Source organism: Phocoena sinus, chromosome 18 (assembly GCF_008692025.1).
Source record: "Phocoena sinus isolate mPhoSin1 chromosome 18, mPhoSin1.pri, whole genome shotgun sequence".
NCBI classification, from domain to species: Eukaryota; Metazoa; Chordata; class Mammalia; order Artiodactyla; family Phocoenidae; genus Phocoena; species Phocoena sinus.
In genome coordinates, this window is record NC_045780.1 from 79075518 (window position 1) to 79099116 (window position 23599).

The window sequence follows — 23599 nt, forward strand, 5'->3', positions numbered from 1 at the left end:
GCCCTCCCCTCGTGGGAGCGCCCGTGGCCTCTCTGTGGCTGTGGGGAAAGGGTGCGTGGTCCTCCTGGGCCCGCTCACCCTCAGCAGTCTCGGGGGCTCTCGGGAAAGATCCGCGGTGGGCAGACGTCTAGCAGAGGGAAGCAGATGGGCAGCACAAGCCCGTGGTCCTGAGGAAAGGCCGCTGTGCACGAGCCCCTCCCCTCCGCTGGACTCCAGGAGACACTGGGGCTTCTGTCTGACCACTTACTTTCGCCCTCTGTCCTCAGCCTCTGTCACCTGCCGCTTATAAAGGAGGTGGCGGGTCTCACCTGAGCTGCAGCCGGAGCCTTGCCTTGGGGATTAGAGTGAGCAGGTGGCCTGGTCCCCCTGGTCCCTCAGCATCCTTGGCCCCGGCCTAGGGTCTCGGCCCATCCTCGGTGCTGGGGCCCTGGAGGGATTTACCCAGGCGACAGATGCGAGTCAGGAACCTAGAGGAAAACTCAGCCCACAGGCTCAGGGGCAGTGCTTCGTGGAGGAGGGTCCCGGGGGCAGAGCCAAGATCCCTTACGTCTGCAGAAAACCCGCGGAGCACACGGGCTGTGAGGGCCTCGAGGTGCTCCCATCTGCGGCTGTGGACTCTTCATCCATGTTGTGCTGATGGAGCATTTCCCAACTTCTGTGTGAGCGCAACACCACGGGGCCACGGCTGCATGAACCTGAGAGTCTGGTGCAGTCGGGACCCCAGGAGGGACAGGCGTGGCTTCAGGCCCCCAAATCAGGTGGCGCGTCCTTGCTCCCACAGCCTCCGCGGCTGTCCAGAGTCAGGATGAGTGCTGTCCAGAAAATGACGTCTGATGGTTTGTGACGGATGCCGTCTTGTGCTGGTGTTGTTCATGTGATCTATTGCAAACTTTCTTTGTCTAGAATATTCCTGAGGGAGCTGGAGAACTACATAGACTGCCCAGAGCTGGTTGGAAGGTGCTTTCTAGAAAGGGTAGGTGTGGCTTTAAATTCTGTCACAGTCTCCATCTAACCAACCGAAATCACAAGTACAAATGTTTCCCGTTTGGCTGAGATGCTTTGTGGTAGGGCCAGAAGAATACAGTTTTGTCTGAAGCCAAATTAGTCCAAAAAAAAGAGAGACTATAAAGCATCAGCTTTGAGAGACGCCAGGATTATACAGCGTCTAAGTTTGGATTTGCAAGCGTACGGGTAGCTGACGCTCCTTCCTGCTGGGGTTGGTTTCGTGCTGGCCTTGCCGATCAGGACTCCCGCGCTCACCAGCTGACCCTGCACGGTCACTCGTGCTCTGAAGTTGTAGACGCGCTCTCCTTCCAGCGGGACGATCGCTAGTGTGGGGGTTTGTGGCGAGGCTCTGGGAGCGGGAGGGGATGCGGGATGCGGGCTGCGGGATGCGGGATGCTGTCTCCCCCCACCCTGCTGTATGGACTCAGCAGCAGGGGGCGCACTTCCTTCCTCCCAGTAGTGAAAAGGTCGCCTTCACAACGTAAGCCAGAGGCCGAGGCTCCTTGTCAGGGATTGGCATCGAGGGGCAGAGGGAGGAAAGAAGGGGCCATGTTTGTGCCCCGCTCGGCCTGGCCCTGGGGGGCGCCTCCCTGTGCTCTCTGAGAATCGGGGCTGGGGGAGCATCGCGCGTGGCTCGGGGGGTGTCGGCAGCATTCGCACCTCCTGGGGACCCGCGAACGGTGCAGGCTCTCGGGCCGCCCCTGGCCTGCGGAACCCGGAGCTCGGGTGGAGGCGGCGGCCACCGTTTTATCCAGCCCGCTGGCCGTCTCATGCGCACGCAAGCTGTGTAGCTGAGCCCTGGCGAGTCTTTCTTTACAGAGTCGGTGCTGGTCCTGCATTTCTTTTCAGTCTGTTATCTCTGAGGCCAAAGCCAGCCGTATGGACCTAATCTTTTATAAAAGAAGTACCCGGACTAGGGCAGCCCTGAGAACTGAACTTCTGGGGGGCTGTCACCTGGCTGCCCGCCAGTGACAGCCGTGGCGTCTGAGATGGAGGGGTGACCCGGATTCAGGGGGAGGCCAGGCTGGTCCCGGAGGTGCCGTGCGTCCTTGTGCGGAGGGGCGTGACTCAGCGGCGGGGTCAGCCCACCTCCGGGCACTGAGGTCCCCGTGAGCGCAGAGGCGCCCTGCAACTCGGACCCTGTCCCCCTGCAGATGGAGCAGTTCCAGGTCTACGAGAAGTACTGCCAGAACAAGCCGCGCTCCGAGAGCCTGTGGAGACAGTGCTCTGACTGCCCGTTCTTCCAGGTGTGTCTCCTGGCTCCCTTGAGCGGGGACGTTCCTTTACTGCTTGACTCTCAGACGAGGGAGAGCGGCAGCCGTCTAAGGCAGAGGTTCTGGTGGTTGCAGGAATGCCAGAAGAAGCTGGACCACAAGCTGAGCCTCGACTCCTACCTGCTGAAGCCAGTCCAGAGGATCACCAAGTACCAGCTGCTGCTCAAGGTGAGAGGCCGGGCGGCCACACCTGGCCGGGCGGCCCCTGGAGCCCCCTCCCCACCTGCCCCCCCCCCCCCGAGCCGCACACCACTTAGTGGCGGCCGCCCCGACTCGTCCCTGAACCCCGTGGTCTCTGCACCTTCTTCCCACCTCTGCGAGGCCCTGGCTCTTCACACGCCTTTGTGGAGGGCCTGTTGTGCGCTGCCCGTTGTCGGGCGTCAGGAACACAGGGGGCGACAGGCGGGCAGACCCTGCCCCACAGGGCACATGCGAGGCTGCCTGTGTCCTGCTGTCTTGGGGGCCCAGCAGAGCAGATCCCCGAGACCTGAGAATGGGTGTGAAGAGCTGTAACAGATGTTCGTTCGGGGGTCAGATCTGGACGGAAGGAGTAATGGCTTAGAGGCGGGGAGACGGGAGCTGCAGCAGGGGTGGGGCTGGGTGCTCGCCCAGGCCAGGCACTGTGAGGGGCCTGCCCTTGCCCAGCTCAGGGACAAGCCCGATCTGCAGCTGCGAGGGCTGGGGTGTAGGCCCGCAGCGGCCGGGAAGGTGGCTTCCTGAGGCGCTCTGGGGCCAGCGGCTCGGGCAGGCCCCCCGGCGGGGGGAGGGCGTGAGTGTCTGAGTGCGTGTGGGGCGTTGTCCCCACTGGCGGCGACTGCACAGGGAGCCACACACGGGTCCCGAAGGTCGGTGCCCGGGGCTGCCCAGGGCCTTCAGCTGTGGGACAGGGCACGGGCATCGCAGCCGCTCTCGGTGGAGCGGCGGGGTTCAGTGTCCTGACGGGCGTGGAACCTCCCGCAGGAGATGCTGAAATACAGCAAGAGCTGCGAGGGGGCCGAGGACCTGCAGGAGGCCCTGAGCTCCATCCTGGGCATCCTCAAGGCGGTGAACGACTCCATGCACCTGATCGCCATCACGGGCTATGAGGTGAGGCCCCGACCCTGTCCTGCAGGGGGAGCCCACGAGCCGGCGGCGGGGCCTTAGGCCGTCCCGTTGCCAGCGTGGGTCCTACACGCGCACCCCCCAGAACGCCGTCAGACCCGGTTCCGGCTGGGCCGCGGCCGCCCTGCACGCGGCTCACCAGCCTGTGCGGAAGCCAAGGCGCTTCACCCCGTGGCTGCACCTCAGCGCAGAGGCGGCTCCGAAAACACTTCCCTCCCGGTCTTTCCCTGAACCCCCCGTTTTGTTCTCGGTGACGCGGCGTGTGGGCGCGACCGTGAGACCCCCGCCTCCTGGCCCTCTGCACCCGCGCCAGGCCGCGCACGGTTCCTGTCGTCTCTGTAAATCCCCTCAGCACGCGCCTCTGTTTTTTCATTAATAGACTTTCTTTCTGGAGCAGTAGCGGGTTCACAGCAAAACTGAGGGGAATGCGCAGGGGTTTCCCGCCCAGCCACCCCCGTCCGGCCCGCCCCGTGGAGTCGGGCGTTTGTCACAGCCGACGGCCTCCACTGGCATGTCGCCCAGAGTCCACGGCCCACGGCAGGGTCACTCTGGGGGTTTGGACAAACCGATGACCTGTGTCCCGCACGGTAGCGTCACACAGAGCAGCCCACTGCCCTAGACACCCCTGGGCTCCCCTGTTCATCCCCGCAGACCCCCTGCGACCCCCGACCTTTCCAGCACACCACAGACTTGCCTCTCCCGGGTGTCGGGCCGTTGGACCCCGCGGGGTGCAGCCCGGCCTCCCAGACGGGCTCCTCGGCCGCACCCGCTCTGGGCGCTAACTGCACGCCACGCCGCTGCCTTTAGGGGAACCTGAGCGACTTGGGGAAGCTGCTGATGCAGGGCTCCTTCAGCGTCTGGACGGACCACAAGAAGGGCCACGCCAAGGTGAAGGACCTGGCCAGGTTCAAGCCCATGCAGCGCCACCTGTTCCTGCACGAGAAGGCCGTGCTCTTCTGTAAGAAGCGGGAGGAGAACGGCGAGGGCTACGAGAAGGCCCCGTCCTACAGCTTCAAGCAGTCCCTGAACGTGAGTGTGGCCGCCCCGAGGAGACCCCGGGGCCCCCACTGGGCTGCGACGCCCGCCTTCTGGAGCGGGGGGTGCCCTCGCCCGGATGCCCACCGCCCGCCCCGCCCTCACAGATGACGGCCGTCGGCATAACAGAGAACGTGAAAGGGGATGCGAAGAAGTTCGAGATCTGGTACAACGCCAGAGAGGAGGTGTACATCGTACAGGTAGGCCCTGCGCTCTCGGGCCAGGCTTCGGGCTCTGCCCAGCTCCGTAAGGACCGCCGGTGAGCGTCTTCTGCTGAGAGCTGCTGTCTAGAATCTTCGGAAAGCTCTATTCCCCGGAGGCCAGGGCCCCGCCATTCGTGTGGGGCTGCCCTGGGCCGTCAGTAACTAAGCCGAGCCCGGGACAAGGTACAGGGACGCTGCGGGGCAGGGGTGCCCCAGGTGCCCTGCCAGGAAATGGGCTCCTGGTCCCGGGACGGCGCGGGGGCGTCCTCGCTGCCGCGCACGACCAGGCGCCTGCAGGGAGCGCGTCCTCCTCGCTCGCCGGCGATGGCGGGAGGTGGTGGAGTGTAAGTTCGCCCATGAGCCCGGGAGAGACCCCAGCCCGAGAGGGCGATCCGGCACTGGGAGGTGCCTCGCCGGTTGCCCTTGACCGTTCTGACGCCCTTGGCGGTCTGGGCCTGGGGGCCCTGGGGGGTGCCGCGCCACTGCAGCGTGGAGGCCCCGGTGGCCTGCACTCTTCACAGCTCACAACACCCAGGCTAGCGCGGCCGGCCGAGGGCCCCACGGAGCTACAGCGGGAGCGGCAGGGGCTCGGCCGGCGCCCTGGCTTTGCGCAAGCCCAGGGTCCTCAGGGCCCAGCCGCCCGCCTGCACTGCCCTCGGGCCCTGGGCGGAGTGGAGGTGGGGCAGCAGCCCGGCCGCGCTGGTCCACCTTCTGGTCCACTTGCGGGATGTCAGACGCCCGTCGTCCTTGTCAGCTAGGGAGACATCAGGGCCGCATCCCAGAGAAACACACTCTCGGGGCAGGCCACGTTGCAGGGGCTCCCACTGAGTCAGAGTCAGAGACCGTGCAGGGTGCTGGCGTGGGGTCCGTGCACCGGCGCCCGCGGGGCGCACCCTCGCCCGAGGGGGTGCCATCCCGCATCCCGAGTGTGGTGCCGTCAGCCCCGATTCTGAGGGTCCCGGGCGCCTGCAGAGTGAGACACTGACGCGCGTCCCTCGAGAACACACGCACTCACTTTCTGGTCTGCTTTGGGGGCACAGGCACCAACTCCTGAAATCAAGGCCGCCTGGGTGAGCGAGATCCGGAAGGTGCTGACGAGCCAGCTGCAGGCGTGCAGAGGTGAGGGCACAGCCTCGGGGCTGTCCCCCGGGGGCCCGTTTATGTTCCGCAAAGCCTCCTCGGGAACCTTAGCCGTCTGAGGCACCGCGTGTAGCACCTGGAGGGAAGGTGCTGGATTCGCGTTCCTGAGCCACGCTGGGCTCTTGTCCCCGCAGAGGCCAGCCAGCACCGAGCCCTGGAGCAGTCCCACAGCCTGCCCCTGCCCGCGCCCGCCGGCACCAGGTGAGGCCCGGCCACGCGTCAGGGGTGTCACCAGTGGGAGCCAGCCCGTGCCGCCGGGTCTCCGCGGCCCTGTCACCAAGCCTCCTGGTCATCGGGGTCGCTCTGGAGAGCGTCCCTGGGGTCACGTGCTGGGTCCGTCCCAGCAGGTCAGCGTCAAGGCGTGTGCCTCTAGCCCCAGCCCCAGCCAAAGGCCCGTCCGCAGCATCTCTGACCGTTTTCCATCCGGGCAGTATTTCCCATCACGATCAGTGCGTGGTGGGCGGCTGTTCCAGAGAGCGGTCCAGCACCAGCATTTCAGTGACGGTAGCGTCCCAGGTGGCCAGGGACCCCGGGGCACGGGAGGCTCAGAGCCGAGCCCGAGGCCCATGGCTCGCAGACAGACGCAGGGTCACGTGTCACGCTGGCCTCACCGTACCTTTTCTGCCCTTATTTTTCCTTTGTTATTCATTCACTTACTTGTTTACTGTTTCTTATGTGAGCCACGTCTAATTATTCCTGGTTGAAATAACAATGATGCTTTAATAATGATGAATGGTCTAAATAAATAAACCACAGAGCAATAGCTTTAAAGGAGAAAGGGCCCCCCCAGGGGAAAGAAAACAACAACAAAACCGCCTCCTACTTAATAGTCAGGGAGGTGGGTTTTGTTCTCACTTGGCTCCGCCCAGAGTCTGGACTTGAGTGGCCATGGCCGTGGCCCTGCAGCGGGAGACGCGCAGCCTGAAGGCCTGGGTAGAAGCTCAGGGAGGTCTCCACCCTCCTCCTCACAGACCTTTGAACGCTAACCAGGCAACAACATTCTTTTTCTTTTTCCGCGTGTCTGATGTCATTAGTCCCTCTAAAGGGAACACAAAAGACGTCAGAAAGTTGGAAGAAAGAAAAACGGACCCGCTGAACCTGGAGGGATACGTGGGCCCCGCGCCACTGCCGAGGCCCCCCGAGAAGGACAGAGGTGAGTGTTGGGGCCAAGCCCGGAAGTGCCGGGAGCTGCATCGGGGGTCTGCGGCGGGCGTGTCAGGGCCTCACAGCCCCCGGTGGGCGCAGGGAAGGTTCACGGAGAGCGCGGGGCCCGGCCACCTGCACAGAGCACAGGGGCCCGGGCAGGGGGCCCGGGCGTGACCGCCTGCCCTCTGGGGCCGCCCGGCGCCCTCTGCACTGCCCTCTCTTCCCCGCAGATGACGCGGTCACTAGCTCTACTTCAGAAAGCTCTGCGCTTTCCAAAAAGCGCTTCACCCTGCAGAGCTTTGCTGCCCTCAAAGGTCAGAAAGGTAAAGGTGCCCGGCCCCGGCCGGCGGCGGGCTTCTGGGCGGGTCGCGCCCATGGCTGTCTGTCATCCATCCGTGCCGTGCTCATCCGTGGGGACGGTCTCGGGAGGGGCATCTGCCTCTCGCGTGGGTCACCAGGCACGCGTCTGCCGCTGAGTCGCTCTCTTTCCCTGACGCTGGCGGGTCTGTCATTCGTGCAGCCAGGGCTCTGTTTTCAGGGCCTTTTCTTTGCAGAGGTGGAGGTGAGCTCTTCTGACAGAGGCCCGCCTGCCAGGAGCTGGGACTGTCCTTTGCTTTTCTGGTCCAGCTCCTCCCTTTCCCGCCTTTTCCCGTGGGGTCCCCCCTGCCAGAGTGTGAGGCATCCACTTCCCTCTGGGCGTTTCTAGTGCACAGGCGGGTTCAGAACACCCGATGGAGGTCTCTAAAAGCTTGCCTGGGCTCCTGGGCAGTGAATATATGGGGGAAATGCACCCAGACAGCACATGAGGCCAGCCCTGAGGTTCCAGGCGGGTCGTTAGAGGACTCCCTTCCCGATTCTGAAAGCCCGTCTTGTCTAGAGGTCTTTTCATTGGTCCAAAAAATTGGAGGGTTTTTTCCTTTTTTTCCCAATTTATAAAGTACTTTTAAGTTGACCTCAAACAAACTAACAAACAAAAAGACGGACAAATCCCGGTCCTTATACCTTGCTGGGTTTGGCGAGCATGCGTACTGGGCATGCTTCACGTGGAGCTCAGAAAACAAACCAAGGGGCCGCTTACCTAAAGCTACGATGCCGACGCAGGGCCATCACCCGCCCGTCTCACCCTCCTGCTCTCCGGGCCTCCCCTGGACCTCTGGGTCCCTCCGCCAGCTGAGCCGTGTTCCCGAGAAGCTGCTTTTTGAGTCACTGGAAAGCAGCCTGTTGCCACCGTGTGTGTCTCCCCCAGCATGAGCTCGCCGCGTCTCCCCCTTGGCGCTCCACTCGCTCCTCACTCCGTCTCTCCCATTCTGTCTCTGCTCTTCCTCCTTTTGCAGCCTCTCCTACCAGTCCCGACAAAAAAGCTAAGCGACACCAAGTAAAGAGCGACCCAACGCCTTTTGGTTTACGAGGTAGAGTGGCTCCGCCTCCTGGACTAGCCTGGCGCCATTTCCCCATCCGGTTAGGGACCCTGTCTCGCCATCTGAGCTGCCCAGTGAAATAGGTCCCTCCCAGCCAGGAGCACAGTCACTGTTTTGTTCAAAGCCTGACGCTCCGGCCACAGGTACCGTGGTGACGTCACGCTTCTCCGTCCAAGGCCTCAGGCCAGGTGTGCCCAGAATGCGCAGAGCTGCCCACAGGCCACCAGGTGGCAGCTGCTGACACCTGGCTGGTGCCTGGGCTGGGCTGGGCTCTCTTACTCAGTGGCTGCGGGGCTCCACGTCCCAGGCCCATCCTTCCTCACCGTTTGTCCCCATGCTTCTGGGGACACAGACAGATGGGGTGAGGTTCCGTATTGGAACTCGGGCCTTTGTCTCTCTTGCCCTCATATTCTGAGGGTAGAGCCCCCCCCCCCAGGGAAACCCAAAGCCCCCCATCTCCACCCGGCCCAGGTTGAGGGTCTAAGGCTCGCAGACAGGATTTCACTCTGTGAGCTATCCCACGCTTCCCAGACCACGTGATGGTGCTGCTGGGCCAGGTCCCGGCACAGCCCCCTCGGGCCTCAGTCCACAGGCCGCGCTGCAGGGACCCAGGGCTCTTCCCTGGGCGGCTGGAGAGCCCAGAGACCCACCCCTACCCCAGCCCGCACCCAGCCCTGCAGACGGAGCCCCAGGCACTTGGGAGTAGAATCACCTCCCCACCATGGTCTCCGGGGAGGGGCTGGTCTTGGCCATTTGTGTTCCTGCTTAAGGCCCAGAGGTGCCCGAGGCATCTCCCTGCTTTGCTGACTCTCCTTGTGTGGGAGGCTGCAGTCTACTCCCTTTGAGCCCTGTGTGTCACCTCTGCGAGCTCCTCTGCTCACCCGTGAGACAGGTGAGGTGACCTCATGTCCTGGTAGATGAGTGTTAGGGCCTTGAGCCCAGGCCCAGCTGCCAGCCCCCCTCCCTCCCTCCCCCTCCCCTCCCCTTCCCCTCCTCCTCCCCTCCCCCTTACTCCCTCCTCCTCCTCTCCCTTCCCCCTCTACTCCTTCCCCCTCCCCTCCCCCCTCCCTTCCCCCTCCCCTCCCCTTCCCCTCCCCTCCTCCTCCCCCTCCAGCTCCTCTCCCCTCCTTCCCCCTCCTTCCCCTTCCTTCCCCCTCCTTCCCCCTCCTCTCCCCTCCTTCCCCCTCCTTCCCCTTCCTTCCCCCTCCTTCCCCCTCCTCTCCCCTCCTTCCCCCTCCTTCCCCTTCCTTCCCCCTCCTTCCCCTTCCTTCCCCTCCTTCCCCTTCCTTCCCCCTCCTTCCCCCATCCATCGGAATCACTTCAGTCCACGGCAGGTGACAGCGAGCTGCAGGCCGTCCTGGCTGGCACTCTTGAAAATGCCCAGTGCTTGCTTCCTGCAGTGGCATCAGCCCCTTGTTTTTTCAGTATCAGTGTCAGCGACTCTTACTGGAACGAGAGGTGACGTGTTCACGGTTCCTTGGCCTGACGTCCTCCTCGAGCCCCAGCACCCTGCGTGGGTTAGGAGCGGGCCACGGGGCTCAGTATGTCATGCTTATTCCCGTGGCACTGTGTTGACACAGGGTCCGTCCCACTTTTAACAGAAGGTCACTCAGAGGCCCCGGGCGGCCGGCTGGGACCAAAGGGCAGAGCCGTCTGTCCACGCAGCTCTAAAGTGAGGGTTTACACACCTTGTTTCCAGGGGCTGCCCCTCTGCCCAGGGAGCAGCGTCGTCCTTCTGCCTCCGCTGTCCCCCTTCGGACGCATGCTTCCATTTGGCTGGGAGCCCTGTGTCTATCGGTGCTGGGCTGGAGGGGTGGACATTTGTGGCCAGCTGCCCGGCGCTGGGGCCCCTGGTGACCCCCACCCGGCGTCCATCTGAGCTTCCCGCCCTGGGCGGCTACGGACGTGCCGAAGCAGGTGGCGAGCGTGGTTAATGGCTGGCAACCCACAGTCCCCGCTTCCCGCTTCCTGCATGGACGCCAGCCGCCGGGGGCCAAGGGTCGTGCTCGCCACCCCTGCCCGGCTGGAGAGGCAGGGCCAGAGGGTCTCTGGGCGCCGGGCCTGGCCTGGAGCAGGGGCTCAGTGCTCTGCGGGCTGGGGGGGATCTCTGGGTCCCAGCTCCCTTTTCTGTGAAGACAGAGGCAGCTCCCTGACACCGCTTTAACACAAGCTTGTCACTGCCAGCCTTCAAAGTGTCGGCCTTGGGACAGCTGCCCCTCTGTCTGCACCCTGACTGCAAGGGGTGGGGGGACATGCAGGCATGCACTCTGCCCTTGCCCACGTGGTTCCCTCACTCCCTCTCTCCCAGGAGAAGGTGTGCTTCGGCCACACCGGATGGAACTGGGAACTGGTTCTGGATCCGCTCCCCTCTTGTCGAAACGCCACTTCACACGGAGCGGCGGCTGGGGTCCAGAGCCACAAGCGTGTGGCTTCGGCCTCCCGCTTCGCTCATGGCACTTGCTGTATTTCTCCACAGTGCACCTGCGCTCTCCCCCAATGGGAAATGCAGCGGCTGCTCTTTGGGGACACAGGGCAGTAGAAGGAATGTTTACGTAGTTTATAACACCCGGAGGAAGTTTCTTCCCTGCCCGTGACCCGCACAGGGTGGCCCCCTCCCTGGCCTGGGCGCTCCTAGCACCCAGCATCGTGAAGAGCTGTTCTCCCGGCCGGCCGATGGGTGTTGAGAGTTGCAGGTGTTGATTAAAAATGCCTTTCCCTCGTCGTTTGCCTCGGCGCGGGTGGAGGCTGGGGTTCGTTTCCGGCTGAGGAAGCAGGTGTTGTGGCCCAGGCCCCCTGGGCAGCTTGCACGGTTGAAGCGGAAACCTGCGGGTGTCCGGCCCGCCTTTACGCACCGCCGGGAAGGGCAGGCTCCCCCAGCCGATACGTGTGGGTGGCGGGGACGTGCACAGGCCGCCCTCGACCTTGAGGGGGTCCTCACTGGGGCCTGGTCCTCTCTAGGTTGGAGCAAAACGTCTAACCCGCCAGAGGCTCCTGAGGACAACGACGGCTGGTCCAGTGCCGAGGAGCCGGTCAACTCCTCGGACGCAGAGGAGGAAGGGAGAGCAGGCCTCAGGAAGCTGGTAACCTTGGCTCCCACCTCATCCGCGGCACTGCTGGTCCCGGGGGCAGGGAGCCAGCAGTGCAGCTCAGGGGGCCGTGCCTCCTAGGGCTTAGGGAGGGACCTTCAGGTGCCAGGGCCCCATGGCTGCGTGCCCGCCCTCCTGTAGTTCTCACCAGACCACCTCACGGCGGACAGCGCACACCTCTGACCTGCCCCTCAGAGGAGCTTTCTTAAAGCTGCGTGTGTACCGCCATCTGTTTCAGAGAATCGCACTGTCTGAGGTACGGATTTGCTTCCTAAACAAAGTCCCGTTTTAGCGCGAGCAGCAGAGGAAACTATTCACATGTTAAGTCATCAGAGTCAGGACGGTAGCAACAGTTACTTGCTGCCCGCTCGGTGCTGCCCTGGTCCACACCTGGTTTATCGCAGCGAGCAAAGCACCCCAGAGCTGGAGGGGTAGACACAGGTAACTGGAGGAGAGCGCAGGGAGAGTCTCGGGTGGCCAGGGCAGCCTTTCCCGAGGAGGCCTGAGGGTGAGAAGAGCCGGCCAGGGCGTTGCGGGGCCAGTGGGGGAGCCTAGGCGGGCGGGGAGGCGGGCGGGCAGACCTGCTGGCGGCATTCCGCTCGCGGTGCAGCAGGAGGGTGCCAGGTGCTGCGCAGGGTGTCCAGAGGGTGCAGCTGCTCCCGTGAGGGTAACGGACACTGGCCTGGCTTTCCGTGCTCCCAAGCCTGGTGGCGCGTGACCCCTGCACAGTTCAGGGGCTCCCGGTCATGCGTCTCGCTGCTCGTGAGGCCGCAGCCCCACAATCCAGCATAATGGCCTCCCCTTCTCAGAGTCCGCGTCGCGCAGCAGCTCCGTCCACAGGTGTGCTGAGCACCTGCTGTGTCAGGCACTGAAGGCAAACAGGGGACAAGGTGGACAAGAATGCCCCCTCTCCTGGGGTGAAAGACTAGTAAAAGGCAGAGCGTGTGCCCTGAGAGCAGAGGCGTGACCCAGGAAGAGGCAACAGCAGGTGCAAAGGCCCTGCGACCGCAGGAGCCGGGTGTGGTGTGAGCACTGGGGCACAGCCAAGGGCACCGCACAGGCTGGTCAGGTTTAGTGGTCGCCACGTGAGACCGAGCGTCTCCCTGGACGAGGAGACCTTCCCAATGTAAGGCCGTAGTCCCACCGGAAGCTCTGCGAACGGCAAGGCTCTCGTCCTTCCCGGGACGCTGGACGCTGGGCACCGGCAGCTGCGTGCCACGTGTGCCATGCGCCCTGCCGTCCCCTCCCCAGGTCCCCGGGAAGTACACCGTCACGGGGCTGGACGAGAAGGGGGGCCCCGACGCGCTGGTCCTGAGGAGCGGGGACGAGGTGGAGCTGGTGCAGGAGGGCGACGAGGGCCTCTGGTAAGACCGCCCGCGCGCCCCCGCGCAGCCCGCGCGCGCTGCCGCACCCTGACCGCGCCCTTTGCAGGTTCGTGCGGAACGTGAGCTCCGGCGGCGAGGGCTGGCTGCCAGCCCGCAACCTGTCCGCGCTCCTCGGCCAGCGCGGCGCCCCCGGTTGCCTGAGCAGCCCAGGTACGGGCCGCCGAGCAGCCCAGGCACTGCGGCGAAGGCGGGGCCGGGGGCGGGGCCGGGGCGGGGCCAGGACGCGCGGCAGCCGCTCGCCTGCTTGTCCGCAGAGTCCAGCGCGGGGTCCGCCCTGCTGAGCGCCTCGTCCAGCTGCAGCGAGAGCTGCGCGGCCGCCCTCGCGGACCTGCAGGGGTAGCGCCGCGGCCACCCCGCCTGCGGCCCTGGGAGCTGGCCTCTGCTCGGGCCGGCGCGGCGTGGGGAGGAGCCGGCGCCCACAGAACCGCCCACGGAACCCCGGCGCCGCCGCGGCCCCAGACGAAGGTTCGGGAAGAGTCCGCCCTGCGGCCTCGGCGCCGGGACCGCGCGCGCGTCCCAGGGCGCAGGAAGAGCGCGGCACCGCGGCTTCCTCGGGGAGTCGGACGGACGGGGCTGCAGACGACAGGCCTCCGGTGCAGAAGGGCTCCCGGGGACTCCCCTTCGGCCTCGGCCGCAGCCGTTCCCCTTTGGTTTCTGACGTTTCTGGTCCGGTGCTTTCTGCAGGAACACGCGTTCTGTGGAGCTGCTTCCAAAAGAAGTGACCGATTCACTGACCCAGCGGCTTGGTGCGGGGGCAGGAGGCTAGTTTGTCTTATACACATTTTTTTTTTAAAGCAAGGATTAATTCTACGGCCATCTTTTTGGTGATACTTTGGCCTCTGATCTTTACCAAGAATCACTGTGTTTACGTGAAATGACAATTTCATACTGTATTTGATACAAAACTATTTTTTGTTACTGGGGTTTACATGGCGCTGAGTGATTTGGGGGACACGCTCTCGTGGAAACAGCCCACCTGGTCACAGGTGAGTGGAAGGACACCCCTCGGTAGAATCAGGCAGCGTTTCTACAAACACAGGCAGTTAGAAACCAAGGAAATTCCTTCACCTGTGTAGGTTAATTTTCAAGGGAAAATGTGAACTATAATTTAAAGTATTAACCTTCTTTTCTACAGAAAAAACACGGGGGACTCGATTTTTTAACACTTCACTGAATTAGGGTATTTTTATTGTTTTTAAAGACTGTGTAAAGATGCAGTTTTTGCAGGTGTCACCTGAACCGATGCTGTCACAGGAGCCCAGGGAAAACCTGAGCTCCCGCCCCGCGCCCCCCCTCCCCACCCCGGCCTGGCATGTCCTGTGTGGAGCTGTCCTGAGCACAGCAGAGTTTATCTTATTCAAATCAAGGCAGAACTGGAAAGAAAACTCTTCTGTTTTACTGTGTTTTGTGTTTCAGAAACAAATTCTGTTCCTTGGAAACGCTTCTTTCCGGGTCTGATTGCGGCAGATATTTTTATATGTGTGTATATATGTCGATGTGTGTACATACGTCCCCACTGTGAGGGGTGTATTTATAGCCTCCAAGCTGCTGGCGATGTGTCGCTCTACAGCCCCCCGAGCCCCAGGCCCCTGCAGCCCAGCCCACGGGCTCCCCGTCCTTGTGCAGGGCCAGGCCTCTCTGGAGTGTGTGGTGGACGGCGTACAAGCTCGGCAGCTTTTCTCCTGGTGTATAAGTTATTTGCAAAATGATGCTTCACATAATTTACTGAATAGATTGACTGTTCAGGCACCGTTCCTGCCATTCCCAGCCTGGGATTGGCCACCATTTTTGTGATCTCTTCCTCATAAAAGCACTTTAAAACCTCATGTTTCAGTCACGGTTCCTTTTTTTTTTTAACTGCTGATGTAAGTGAAATTTAAAAATCCGAGTTCTTTATTGTATGGCTGGTGTTTGAATAAACATCAGCACCTCTTGCTGTCGGCCGTCCTCTGTAAAGGCACAGGATCTGGAACTGGGTGGCCCTCACTGGAACGACCCCCCCCCCCCCAGATGCCAGCGTGCGCCGGAGGGGCCCAGGGCGAGTGGGGCCTCCTGACCCCTGAGCCCCCTCCCCTCCCCCTCTGTCAGGGCTTCTCCTGCAGGAATAAGATAGGGTGAACTCTGTACCTGTGCTCGGCCATCTGGGAGAAATAGCACAAGTGTCAGTGTGCGTAGTGGCTCCTCGAAGCCAGGTCCCCACTGGCCTGCAGCGTCCCCTCCACCTCTGCGGGGACCCCGTCACCCTGGACCTGAGGGCCTCTGTCCTTCGCTTTGCCCCAATTCACGCTGATGCCCTGTGCCAGGCAGGTCATTTGTCTGCGGAAACCTGGTTCAGCGGTGATGCTCTGAGAAGCCCTAGAAGGAGCAGAGTCTTTTCTTCGCCCCCGAGCCTTGTCCCTACTGGGCCTGTGGTCTGGATGCCCTCACGTGGCTCCAAACACAGGTGCAGCTCAGCTCCATTCGAGGGAAGCCAGGGGCACCGGGCTGAGAGCACCCCCTAGGATCCCTGTCCACCCCAGAAGGTGATCCGGCTTGGATATAGGGTCACTGCAGGTGCAGTTGGTTAAGATGGGGTCATGGTGGCCCCTAGTCCAATGACTGATGTCCTTATAAGGAGCAGGAAATTTGGACACACACACACACCAGGCGGGAGCTGGAGGGCTGGCTCAGCATGTCAGGGGTACCAAGGGCCACCAGAGCCCCAGGAGCTGGAAGAGGCCGGAAGGACCCTCCACAGAGCCTCTGGAGGGAGCTTGGCCCTGGGACACCTGACCAGGCCTGGGACTGGATAGATTCCTGTCGCTGGAGCCCCTGGGGGCGGTGCTGGGTCAGGCGGCTGGAAAGGAGCACTGAGTCAGTGAGCAGTGACTGCGCTGCACTCGGTCTGAGAAGGTGCGCAGCCCTGGGGCCGGAGGAAGCCCCGGGCAGTGGCCGCACCCGGCAGGGGCGGCAGGTGGCGCTCCTGGAGCCCTCGCAGGACAGTGCGCACCCCCACGCTCTCGGCAGGACGAGCAGCCCCGCTGCCCCGCAAAGAAAGTGAGGCTCAAAGGAATGAGCCCCTTCCTCCCCAAGCTGGGAGGAGACGGACCCTGACAGCACCCTGCCAGGTGGTCTGACTCCAGAGCTGCTGCACCCACTGGGCCCAGGCGGCGCCACGAAGGGCTGTGAGAGTCCCTCCCCTCCCCCTCCTCTCCCCCTCCCCCTCCTCTCCCCCTCCCCCCTTCACAAATAAATTCCTGTATAACTGAATTCCTAAACAATTGTTGACCGTGACAAACGGAAATTCCAGAGGTGATAAGTAAAATGTCCTCTAAGGACTGCCTTCCATCTGGGGACCCGCCTGGAACAGCTGGGTCTCCCTGCTCCCCCTCTGAAGATAAATGCGCAGAGCTGGTGTCCCCAGCCTCCACCCGTTTATGGAGCGGAGGCGACTTCTAGAGGAGGCTGGACGCCTGAGTGAGGCTTGCAGGGTGACCGCCAGCCCAACGGGCCCAGGACAGTACCAGTTAAGTCTGGAAAGTCCAGCGTCCTGAGAAACCCTTTCGTGCCTGGCGGCCAGGATAGCTGGTCACCCCAGCTGGTGGCCTGGGCCCAGGAGGGCATGAGGGACAAGACCCGGGCGCCCCAGGGCTGAGATGGGGGCAGGGGCTCCGCGGGGGGCGCGCGCCCCTCCCCCTCGCGCTCACAGAGGGGCCCTTCGGATGAGAAACCAGGCCTCCCCTGTGACAAGATATTCACATTCACGCCCCAAACCTGCTCCCCTTTCCCAGTACCATCACTGCGGGGGACGGCTCTCCACCCGCACTTTAGTTCTGTTTCCCAGCTTGCCGTCCTAGGTCCTCGGGCTGCAGGCTTCTGAGGCGCATTTGAGCTGCGCACGCCACCGGACACGCATCCCGACGCCCGAGTCTCCTCTCGGACAAGGAGCCTGCCTCCCCACGCCCGTGCCCTGGGGCGGCCCGTCTGTCCGGTCAGCAGGCACTGGGCGGGGGACCGCACGCCCGTGTGCTTGGGAGGCGAGGCCTCCCTCCCCCATCCTCTCGGGCTCTTGGAGAACTTTGCCCGCCTCCCCACCTGGAAAGTCAACAGACGAAGCGACCCAGGGCCTCGCCATGGCTCCTCGGCTCCGGGGGCTGGCCCTCCTCTGCCTTCTGCTGGGCCTGCGGGGGTCCCTGGTGGCAGGTACGCGAGGGAGGTTTCCCCATTCACCCAGCGGAAGGGCAGCCGACCCCCAAAGCCGGCCCATGTGCCGGGCGCTCCCGTTTGCTGGCAGCTCTGCTCTGATCTGCTCTCCTTCCGAAAGGCAAACGGTGCCCAGGGCCTCGCCCAGCACTTGGAGGAAAGGCTTCGGGGAATTATTTTCCAGACTTTTGGAAGCCGTGGCGTCCCCCGGCCACAGTGGGCGCCCCCCGCCTGCCGCCAACACCCCCCCCCCCACCCCCTGGCACAGGATCTGGGGCTCGGGGGTGCCTCTCTCACTCTGCTCTCTCGGCCTCTCGGTGGGGGGCTGGTGCGAGGGACGGTGTGGGGATGCCAGACCGTAATGATCTGCCACCACGCCTGTGACCCCTGCACCCCGTCCTCGCAGACGCTGGGAGGCCTGAGCCGGTAACACGGGGACGGCTCTGTGAGCTGTCATCGTGACTCTCCAGCCCCGAGGGGCGGCCGAGGTGGGAACCGGGCACCGACACTGTTCCGTAATAAAGTCCGGCTCACGTTGTCCCTCAGATCCCACGGCCAGACTCTGGGGTCCGAGAGGCAGAGCTGGTGCCGCCGTGGTCCTTCCTGCTTGTCTTCTTCTTCCACTTAATATCGCACCTTCTTAAGCATCAGAGGGCACCATCGTTTATGCTTCAGATTATTTGTCTCCAGCTTTCCTGATGGCTGGGTCTCTGCAGGTCTCAGAGCATTTCCTTGGGATAAACTCCTAGAAGCGAAGGGACCAGGTCAAGGGCGTGAACGTGTTGCGATGACTCACTGAGCACGTTGCCTTCCTCCGACACATAAAGCTTGTGCAGTGCTCCCATTGCAAACTCAGCCAGGCCTGTGGACAGGAGCCCTCTGACTCCCATTACCTAGCGGAAGGGATGGCGGGAACACTTCCTGTGGAGGGCGGGGTGGGGGAACGGGAGGCTGTGGGCCCCCCCGGGCGTCCAGCGTCTCACGGCCCGCCCTCCAGTCTTTGTCTCCCAGGAGCAGGCCCACAGTGTCCTGCACAGGCCCCGGCGCGCCAACTGGTTGCTGGAGGAACTGTGGCCTGGATCCCTGGAGCGCGAGTGCAGGGAGGAGTTCTGCTCCTTCGAGGAGGCCCGGGAGATCTTCCAGAGCGAGGAGAGGACGGTGAGCTCGCCTGGGGCCAGCGGGCGTGCGGCGGCCACCCCGTGGTTGTGAAGCCTGCTTTGATTCTCACGACAACCCTGCGAGTTTTACTTCATTGGCCAAAAGATTCCGCGGGAATCCCTTTTACTGACGGGGCCTCTGCGGTCGGCAGAGCGCCCGTGCGTCCCTTTCCCACCTTGTCCCGCTCAGCGGGGGACTGGACAGTCGATGCAGCATCTGAGGAGGAACTGGGGCCTCAGGGAGCGGGGTTGTCTTGTCCGCGTTCACAGCTCGGATGTGGCACAGCTAAAGCCTGGGAATCCTGACTTGGGAGAGGAAACCTGTGACCTCTGGTGGCCTTAGCAATGGCGGGTGGATATTAGGAAAAAACTCGCTTCCCCTGGATGCACCCCCCTCGTCTCCAGAGGAGAAAGTCTGGCTTTCAGAGCCCATCACGAGGGCCAGGTCAGAAGCCCCCCAGCCCGCCAGCTCCTTCCGCGGGGCCATACGCACTGCCTCTGGCGCACGCCTGCGTCACGCGCCTTCCTCTTTGCTCCCTCAGAATCGGTTCTGGATTTCTTACAACGGTGAGTACGTGCCCGGCCGACGTGATCTACCCGCCAGCCCCTCTCTCGGCATCCTAACTCTGACTTGCCCGCAGACGGGGACCAGTGCGCCTCCAGGCCCTGTCAGAACGGGGGCTCCTGCGAGGACCAGCTGCAGTCCTACCTCTGCTTCTGCCTGGATGGCTTCGAGGGCCGGAACTGTGAGACGGGTGAGGACGCCCGGGGCCCCCGGGGGGACTGCTGAGCACGGCCTGGGGGGAGGTTGGCCTCCGTGACCTGGAAGGGCCTCAACCTGAGAGTCTCGGATCTGGGGTTCTCAGGTGCTAATTCTTCCACTTGTGATGCCCTGTCCCCTTCTGGGCTCCCGGCACTGGGAAATTCTGACGCACCCGGAGGGGGCCGGGGAATCACTGCATCTCCGTCAGCTCCACACATCCCCGTGGCGAGGTGGTTGGGGAAGCTCGGCCTTCCCTACTTGCTGTTACAAGGGTAGGCCCAGTATTACAGTACCACACAGTTCAGGGCTCCCCAGACCACCCTCAGCGTCAGTCATCTGCTAGGTCAGCGTGCTCTGAAGGCCGACACAGGCACGGTTGCAGTTATCACACAGAAAGGATATGGGTTCAAACAGCCGAGGGGCCAGGTGTGAGCTCCCAGCGGCTTCTTCCCGGGAGCCCTGTGGATGGTGTTCTGTTCTCCGAGACCATGTGAGACAGAACTTACAGAGACTCACCCGCCAGGGACGCGCCCACAAGCCCCGGTGTCGTGAGGTCCCCCTGCGGCTCAGGCACAAGGACGTGGCTGACCCCCGTGTCCAGCCCTTCCAGGGCTCGCGCTGATGCCAGGTGCCCCAGGCCCCCAGGAAAGCAGCACACTTATCAGGCAGATCAAATGAAAGTGGACGACCTCATCAGAGGGGGCAGTCACTTCCTGGGACCCCTCCCCCCCGTGGACATTCTGATGCCACCTAGCACATCGCAAAGGACCACGGTCAAAGAGGGAGGGGAGCGGCCAGGGAGGAGGGTCCCCGCCGGCCACCTGGGGCTTGGGTGCTCGGCGGTCCTGGTGTGGATTCCCCTCCAGGACAGGCCCTGGACTTACAGAGCGAGCCAAGCGCGTGTCCACAACAAAGCTCCCTGTTTCAGAGGCAGGTGGGGCCAGCGGCCAGCCCGGGCGGCTCCCCGGGGCACCAGGCCCCGGCTGCAGACCAGCCTCCTGGCTCTGACTGCTCGCGGGCAGGCCTCCGATTGAGTCGGACTCGTCCACCGTCCCCAGGGGCCTCTGCTTTCCCCAGCCTGGGAGGGATGACGTTGTGGAGGCCACAGCGTGCCAGCCCCGCATCCCCACTGGCGAAGCTGCTCAGACGTGGGACCCTGCCCCAAACTCCAGGTCGTGCCCTTCTGGGTCAGTCTGCGGAGTGGGCTGGTGCCAGGCTATCCCTGGAGCCGGAAGCTGGGTGCCACCTTCGTGCAGAACGCAGCCCCTGGCCCAGGCCTGCTTGCCCTGACCGGGGCCCCTGTCGGCCATACCCTCTGCCCTCAGACAAGAAGAGCCAGCTGATCTGCCCGAATGACAACGGTGGCTGTGAGCAGTACTGCAGGGATGACGCGGAGGCTGGGCGCACCTGTGGGTGCCACGAGGGGTACGCGCTCCAGGCGGACGGGGTGTCCTGCACGGCCACAGGTAACAGGTCCTCGCGGACCAGGTCTAGGGCTGGTGGTTTCATCGTCCTGATACACGTCCCCCCCGTTCGCTACCAGATGGGGTGGGGGGAAGCATAGCATCACTGAGCATCTACCAGGCACTGCCGGCGCGCTCTGCGCCTCGCGGCAGAGGGGAAGCTGGGGTGGAGGCGGCCGCCCCGCCCCCAGAGCAGGGAGGGGCCACGGTGGGCGGCGCGGAGCCCCGGAGCGAGGGTGGGGTGGTGCAGAAGGCGGCGCTCGCTGCCCACCCCGGCTCCCCGCTCAGCACCACACCCAGTCACACCCAGTGTCTGTACTGACGGCAGCACGGTTCTGGATTCCAAGTCTCTTCAATGGCAAGCACTTCTGGGAAAATGGAAAACGTCTCCAAACCAGCCTAAAGGCGATGGGGCTGCAGCCCCCAAAGCTGACCCCACCCCCCGCCCTGCGTCTCTCCAGAGGTGGATGGACCCAGCCTTGTCTGGGAAGCCTGAAACTCAGCTGCCGCCTCTAAAGGCTTTCTTTTCTGGCCTGGGGCTTTCCTGGAGCAGGAAGGAAAACTTAGAGCCGGGTCAGAAGAGCAGCCCGATTGTCTGAGATGCCGATCACCTTACACAGCTTATCCTTTACACCTTTAGTGACTTCAAGCCGCACGTCTTCCCCCCTTGGAAAATGCGCGGGACCCAGTCTCCAGGACCCTGGGCCATCTGCTTCCCCGGCAGCTCCCGCAAGGGCCTGCCGCAGCCCCGGGCAGGACCAGAGGCGCAGCCGCCCGTCCGCAGAGCCCCTGGCCTTTCTCACCAGCACCCCACACATCCCCACGTCTTGCTGGATTTGTTTTACACAGTTGAATATCCGTGCGGAAAAATGCCTGTTCTGGAAAAAAGAAACGACAGCAACCCCCAAGGCCGAATCGTGGGTGGTCACGTCTGCCCCAAAGGGGAGTGCCCCTGGCAGGTAAGGCTCCAGGAGCACTGGGTCGAAATTGGGTGACAATCCCGGGCATGCACAGAGAAGCCCAGCCCCGGCATGTCTGGCCAGCGTCCACGTTTTCCACTCCCTTAGCTGGATGGAAGCGGCCTGTAAAGCAGCCCCCATCCGGGGTGCACGGGAAAGGGGAGCAGCCCCCATCCGGGGTGCACGGGAACGGGGAGCCCCCATCCGGGGTGCACGGGAAAGGGGAGCAGCCAGCAGCCGGGGTGCACGGGAAAGGGGAGCAGCCCCCATCCGGGGTGCACGGGAAAGGGGAGCCCCCATCCGGGGTGCACGGGAAAGGGGAGCAGCCAGCATCCGGGGTGCACGCGAAAGGGGAGCAGCCCCCATCCGGGGTGCACGGGAAAGGGGAGCAGCCCCCATCCGGGGTGCACGGGAAAGGGGAGCCCCCATCCGGGGTGCACGGGAAAGGGGAGACCCCCAGGCAGCCACGACGGGAACGCGAGCTTCCGGCATCTGCTGTGCCCTTGTCAGGCCATGCTGAAGCTGAATGGGGCGCTGCTGTGCGGGGGCTCCCTGCTCGACACCGTCTGGGTGGTCTCCGCAGCCCACTGTTTCGACAGACTCAGAAGCTGGAGGAACCTGACAGTGGTGCTGGGTAGGTTGCGTGGCGCCTCCTTCCGCCAGGAGACGATCCTTGAATGACAACCGCGGGGCTAAGATTTGGGGCTTCCACGACCAGTGACCTTCCCCACAAAGAGAAGTGGCAGCGTCTGGGCAGACCCCATACCCACAGCGCCACTGTGGCCACCCCCTCAGCCTCGCTGCCACCCAGATGCGGCCCTGGGGTGACGCTGCTCCCGCCAAGGTCCCCGAAGGGGTGCCCCACCCAAGGCTGCGCTGCCCGGTGGGTTTAGGGGACGACAAGGACCCCAGGAGGGCCAGGCCCCGTCTGGAAGAACCAGGGGAACGGGGCACCCTCTCCTCACCCAGTCACGGCTGCGCGCCCGACCCCCTCACCTGCCTCCAGCACCTCGGGGCCATATCCGCCCCGACTCACGCCCATGCTGACCCCCCGGCAGCCCCAGGAGGCTGCTCGCCCGCCGGGGGCGGGGGACGCAGGGCCCCTCCTGCCCGACAGGAGACACTGGCCCGGGAGGCGAGGCGGGGAGTGAGTGGACAGTCCGCCTCCGCCCCCGCCCCCGCCGCAGGCGAGCACGACCTCAGCCAGGACGAAGGTGATGAGCAGGAGAGGCAGGTGGCTCAGGTCATCATTCCCGACAAGTACGTCCGGGGCAAGACGGACCACGACCTGGCCCTGCTGCGCCTGGCGCGGCCCGTGGCCCTCGGCGACCACGTGGCGCCCCTCTGCCTGCCCGAGCGGGCCTTCGCGGAGCGGACGCTGGCCTTCGTGCGCTTCTCGGCCGTCAGCGGCTGGGGCCAGCTCCTGGAGCGCGGCGCCACGGCTCTCCGGCTCATGGCCGTGCACGTGCCCCGGCTCCTGACCCAGGACTGCCGGCAGCTGTCGCGCCGGAGGCCCGGCGGCCCCGTCGTCACTGACAACATGTTCTGCGCCGGCTACACGGACGGCAGCAAGGACGCCTGCAAGGGGGACAGCGGGGGCCCGCACGCCACCCACTTCCAGGGCACCTGGTACCTGACGGGTGTCGTCAGCTGGGGCGAGGGCTGCGCAGCCGCCGGCCACTTCGGCGTCTACACCCGGGTCTCCCAGTACACGGCCTGGCTCCGCCATCTCATGGGCTCCCCACCACCCTCGGGGGGCCTCGTCCGGGCCCCGCTGTTGCCCTAGCACCTGCCCCGCAAATAAAGCCGCCGTGTGTGCCCGGTCTTCCCGCGCCAAAGCCGGAAATTCTCCTGTGGTTCTTGGGGCGGGGGAGGGGGAAGCGGAAACAGAGACGGAGAGACAGAAAGGGAGACAAGGAGACTGACAGACAGAGAGACACTGAGGGATGGAGAGACAGAGAGAAACCTGAGGGAGATTCTGAGCAGCTGGACAGAAAGAGAGACTGAGTGTCAAAGAGGCAGACGGGGCGGGGGGGTGGGGAATGACAGAAGGTGGCACACTGGGCAGAGCACGCGGGGGCTGGGTGCGCCAGGCCAGCAGCAGGGGCGCGAGTGTCCACCCCAGGTGACGTGTCCACCCGTGGTGACGGTGCCGCTTCCCCACACGTTCGTCTCTCACTCAAGCGTTTCATCTTCATTGCAGATAAACTGTTAGCATCTGCCACTCACTGTGCTGAATATCCTTCCGGATCTTTTCTTTTCTTTTTATAAATTTATTTATT

At 63.7% G+C, this 23599-nt stretch overlaps 2 protein-coding genes across 13 annotated transcripts in view; both read left to right on the forward strand.

Annotated features, from left to right (window-relative positions):
- Nucleotides 1–14619, forward strand: part of MCF2L (MCF.2 cell line derived transforming sequence like) — a 123336-nt gene extending 108717 nt beyond the window's left edge. For 4 of the 8 annotated variants that reach the window (XM_032611557.1, XM_032611556.1, XM_032611559.1 and 1 more), the window contains 15 exons: nucleotides 904–973; nucleotides 2160–2252; nucleotides 2355–2447; nucleotides 3240–3365; nucleotides 4188–4409; nucleotides 4523–4615; nucleotides 5659–5737; nucleotides 5893–5959; nucleotides 6793–6911; nucleotides 7135–7227; nucleotides 8239–8313; nucleotides 11281–11402; nucleotides 12660–12772; nucleotides 12840–12943; nucleotides 13048–14619. In XM_032611557.1, the coding sequence (XP_032467448.1) occupies nucleotides 904–973; nucleotides 2160–2252; nucleotides 2355–2447; nucleotides 3240–3365; nucleotides 4188–4409; nucleotides 4523–4615; nucleotides 5659–5737; nucleotides 5893–5959; nucleotides 6793–6911; nucleotides 7135–7227; nucleotides 8239–8313; nucleotides 11281–11402; nucleotides 12660–12772; nucleotides 12840–12943; nucleotides 13048–13133 (1555 nt within the window). In that variant the 3' untranslated portion in view covers nucleotides 13134–14619. Of the gene's footprint in view, nucleotides 1–903; nucleotides 974–2159; nucleotides 2253–2354; nucleotides 2448–3239; nucleotides 3366–4187; nucleotides 4410–4522; nucleotides 4616–5658; nucleotides 5738–5892; nucleotides 5960–6792; nucleotides 6912–7134; nucleotides 7228–8238; nucleotides 8314–11280; nucleotides 11850–12659; nucleotides 12773–12839; nucleotides 12944–13047 lie in introns of those variants that run through there. The other 4 variants (XM_032611560.1, XM_032611561.1, XM_032611558.1 and 1 more) reach the window with 3 other exon arrangements.
- A 1945-nt stretch (nucleotides 14620–16564) lies between these two features.
- Nucleotides 16565–23142, forward strand: F7 (coagulation factor VII). 5 transcript variants are annotated; one of them, XM_032610692.1, is made up of 9 exons: nucleotides 16565–16975; nucleotides 17973–18133; nucleotides 18675–18699; nucleotides 18774–18887; nucleotides 19954–20082; nucleotides 20221–20361; nucleotides 21208–21317; nucleotides 21828–21951; nucleotides 22505–23142. In XM_032610692.1, the coding sequence occupies exons 1-9, from the start codon at nucleotides 16906–16908 to the stop codon at nucleotides 23101–23103; spliced, it is 1473 nt and encodes a 490-aa protein (XP_032466583.1). In that variant the 5' UTR covers nucleotides 16565–16905; the 3' UTR covers nucleotides 23104–23142. The 5 variants fall into 5 exon arrangements, with proteins under 5 accessions (XP_032466583.1, XP_032466580.1, XP_032466581.1 ...); XM_032610689.1 differs by having other exon boundaries at nucleotides 20221–20320; nucleotides 20999–21317; XM_032610690.1 differs by having other exon boundaries at nucleotides 19954–20067; nucleotides 20221–20320; nucleotides 20999–21317.
- The last annotated feature ends 457 nt before the right edge of the window (nucleotides 23143–23599 follow it).

Bases quoted from the DNA above. Each gene is read 5' to 3' on its own strand.
- F7 (XM_032610689.1), top strand. From the start codon at position 16,906: ATGGCTCCTCGGCTCCGGGGGCTGGCCCTCCTCTGCCTTCTGCTGGGC. The intron at 18,700-18,773 runs GTGAGTACGTGC...ACTTGCCCGCAG, and splicing joins GTTCTGGATTTCTTACAACG to ACGGGGACCAGTGCGCCTCC. The intron at 20,321-20,998 runs GTACGCGCTCCA...TTACACCTTTAG, and splicing joins ACCTGTGGGTGCCACGAGGG to TGACTTCAAGCCGCACGTCT.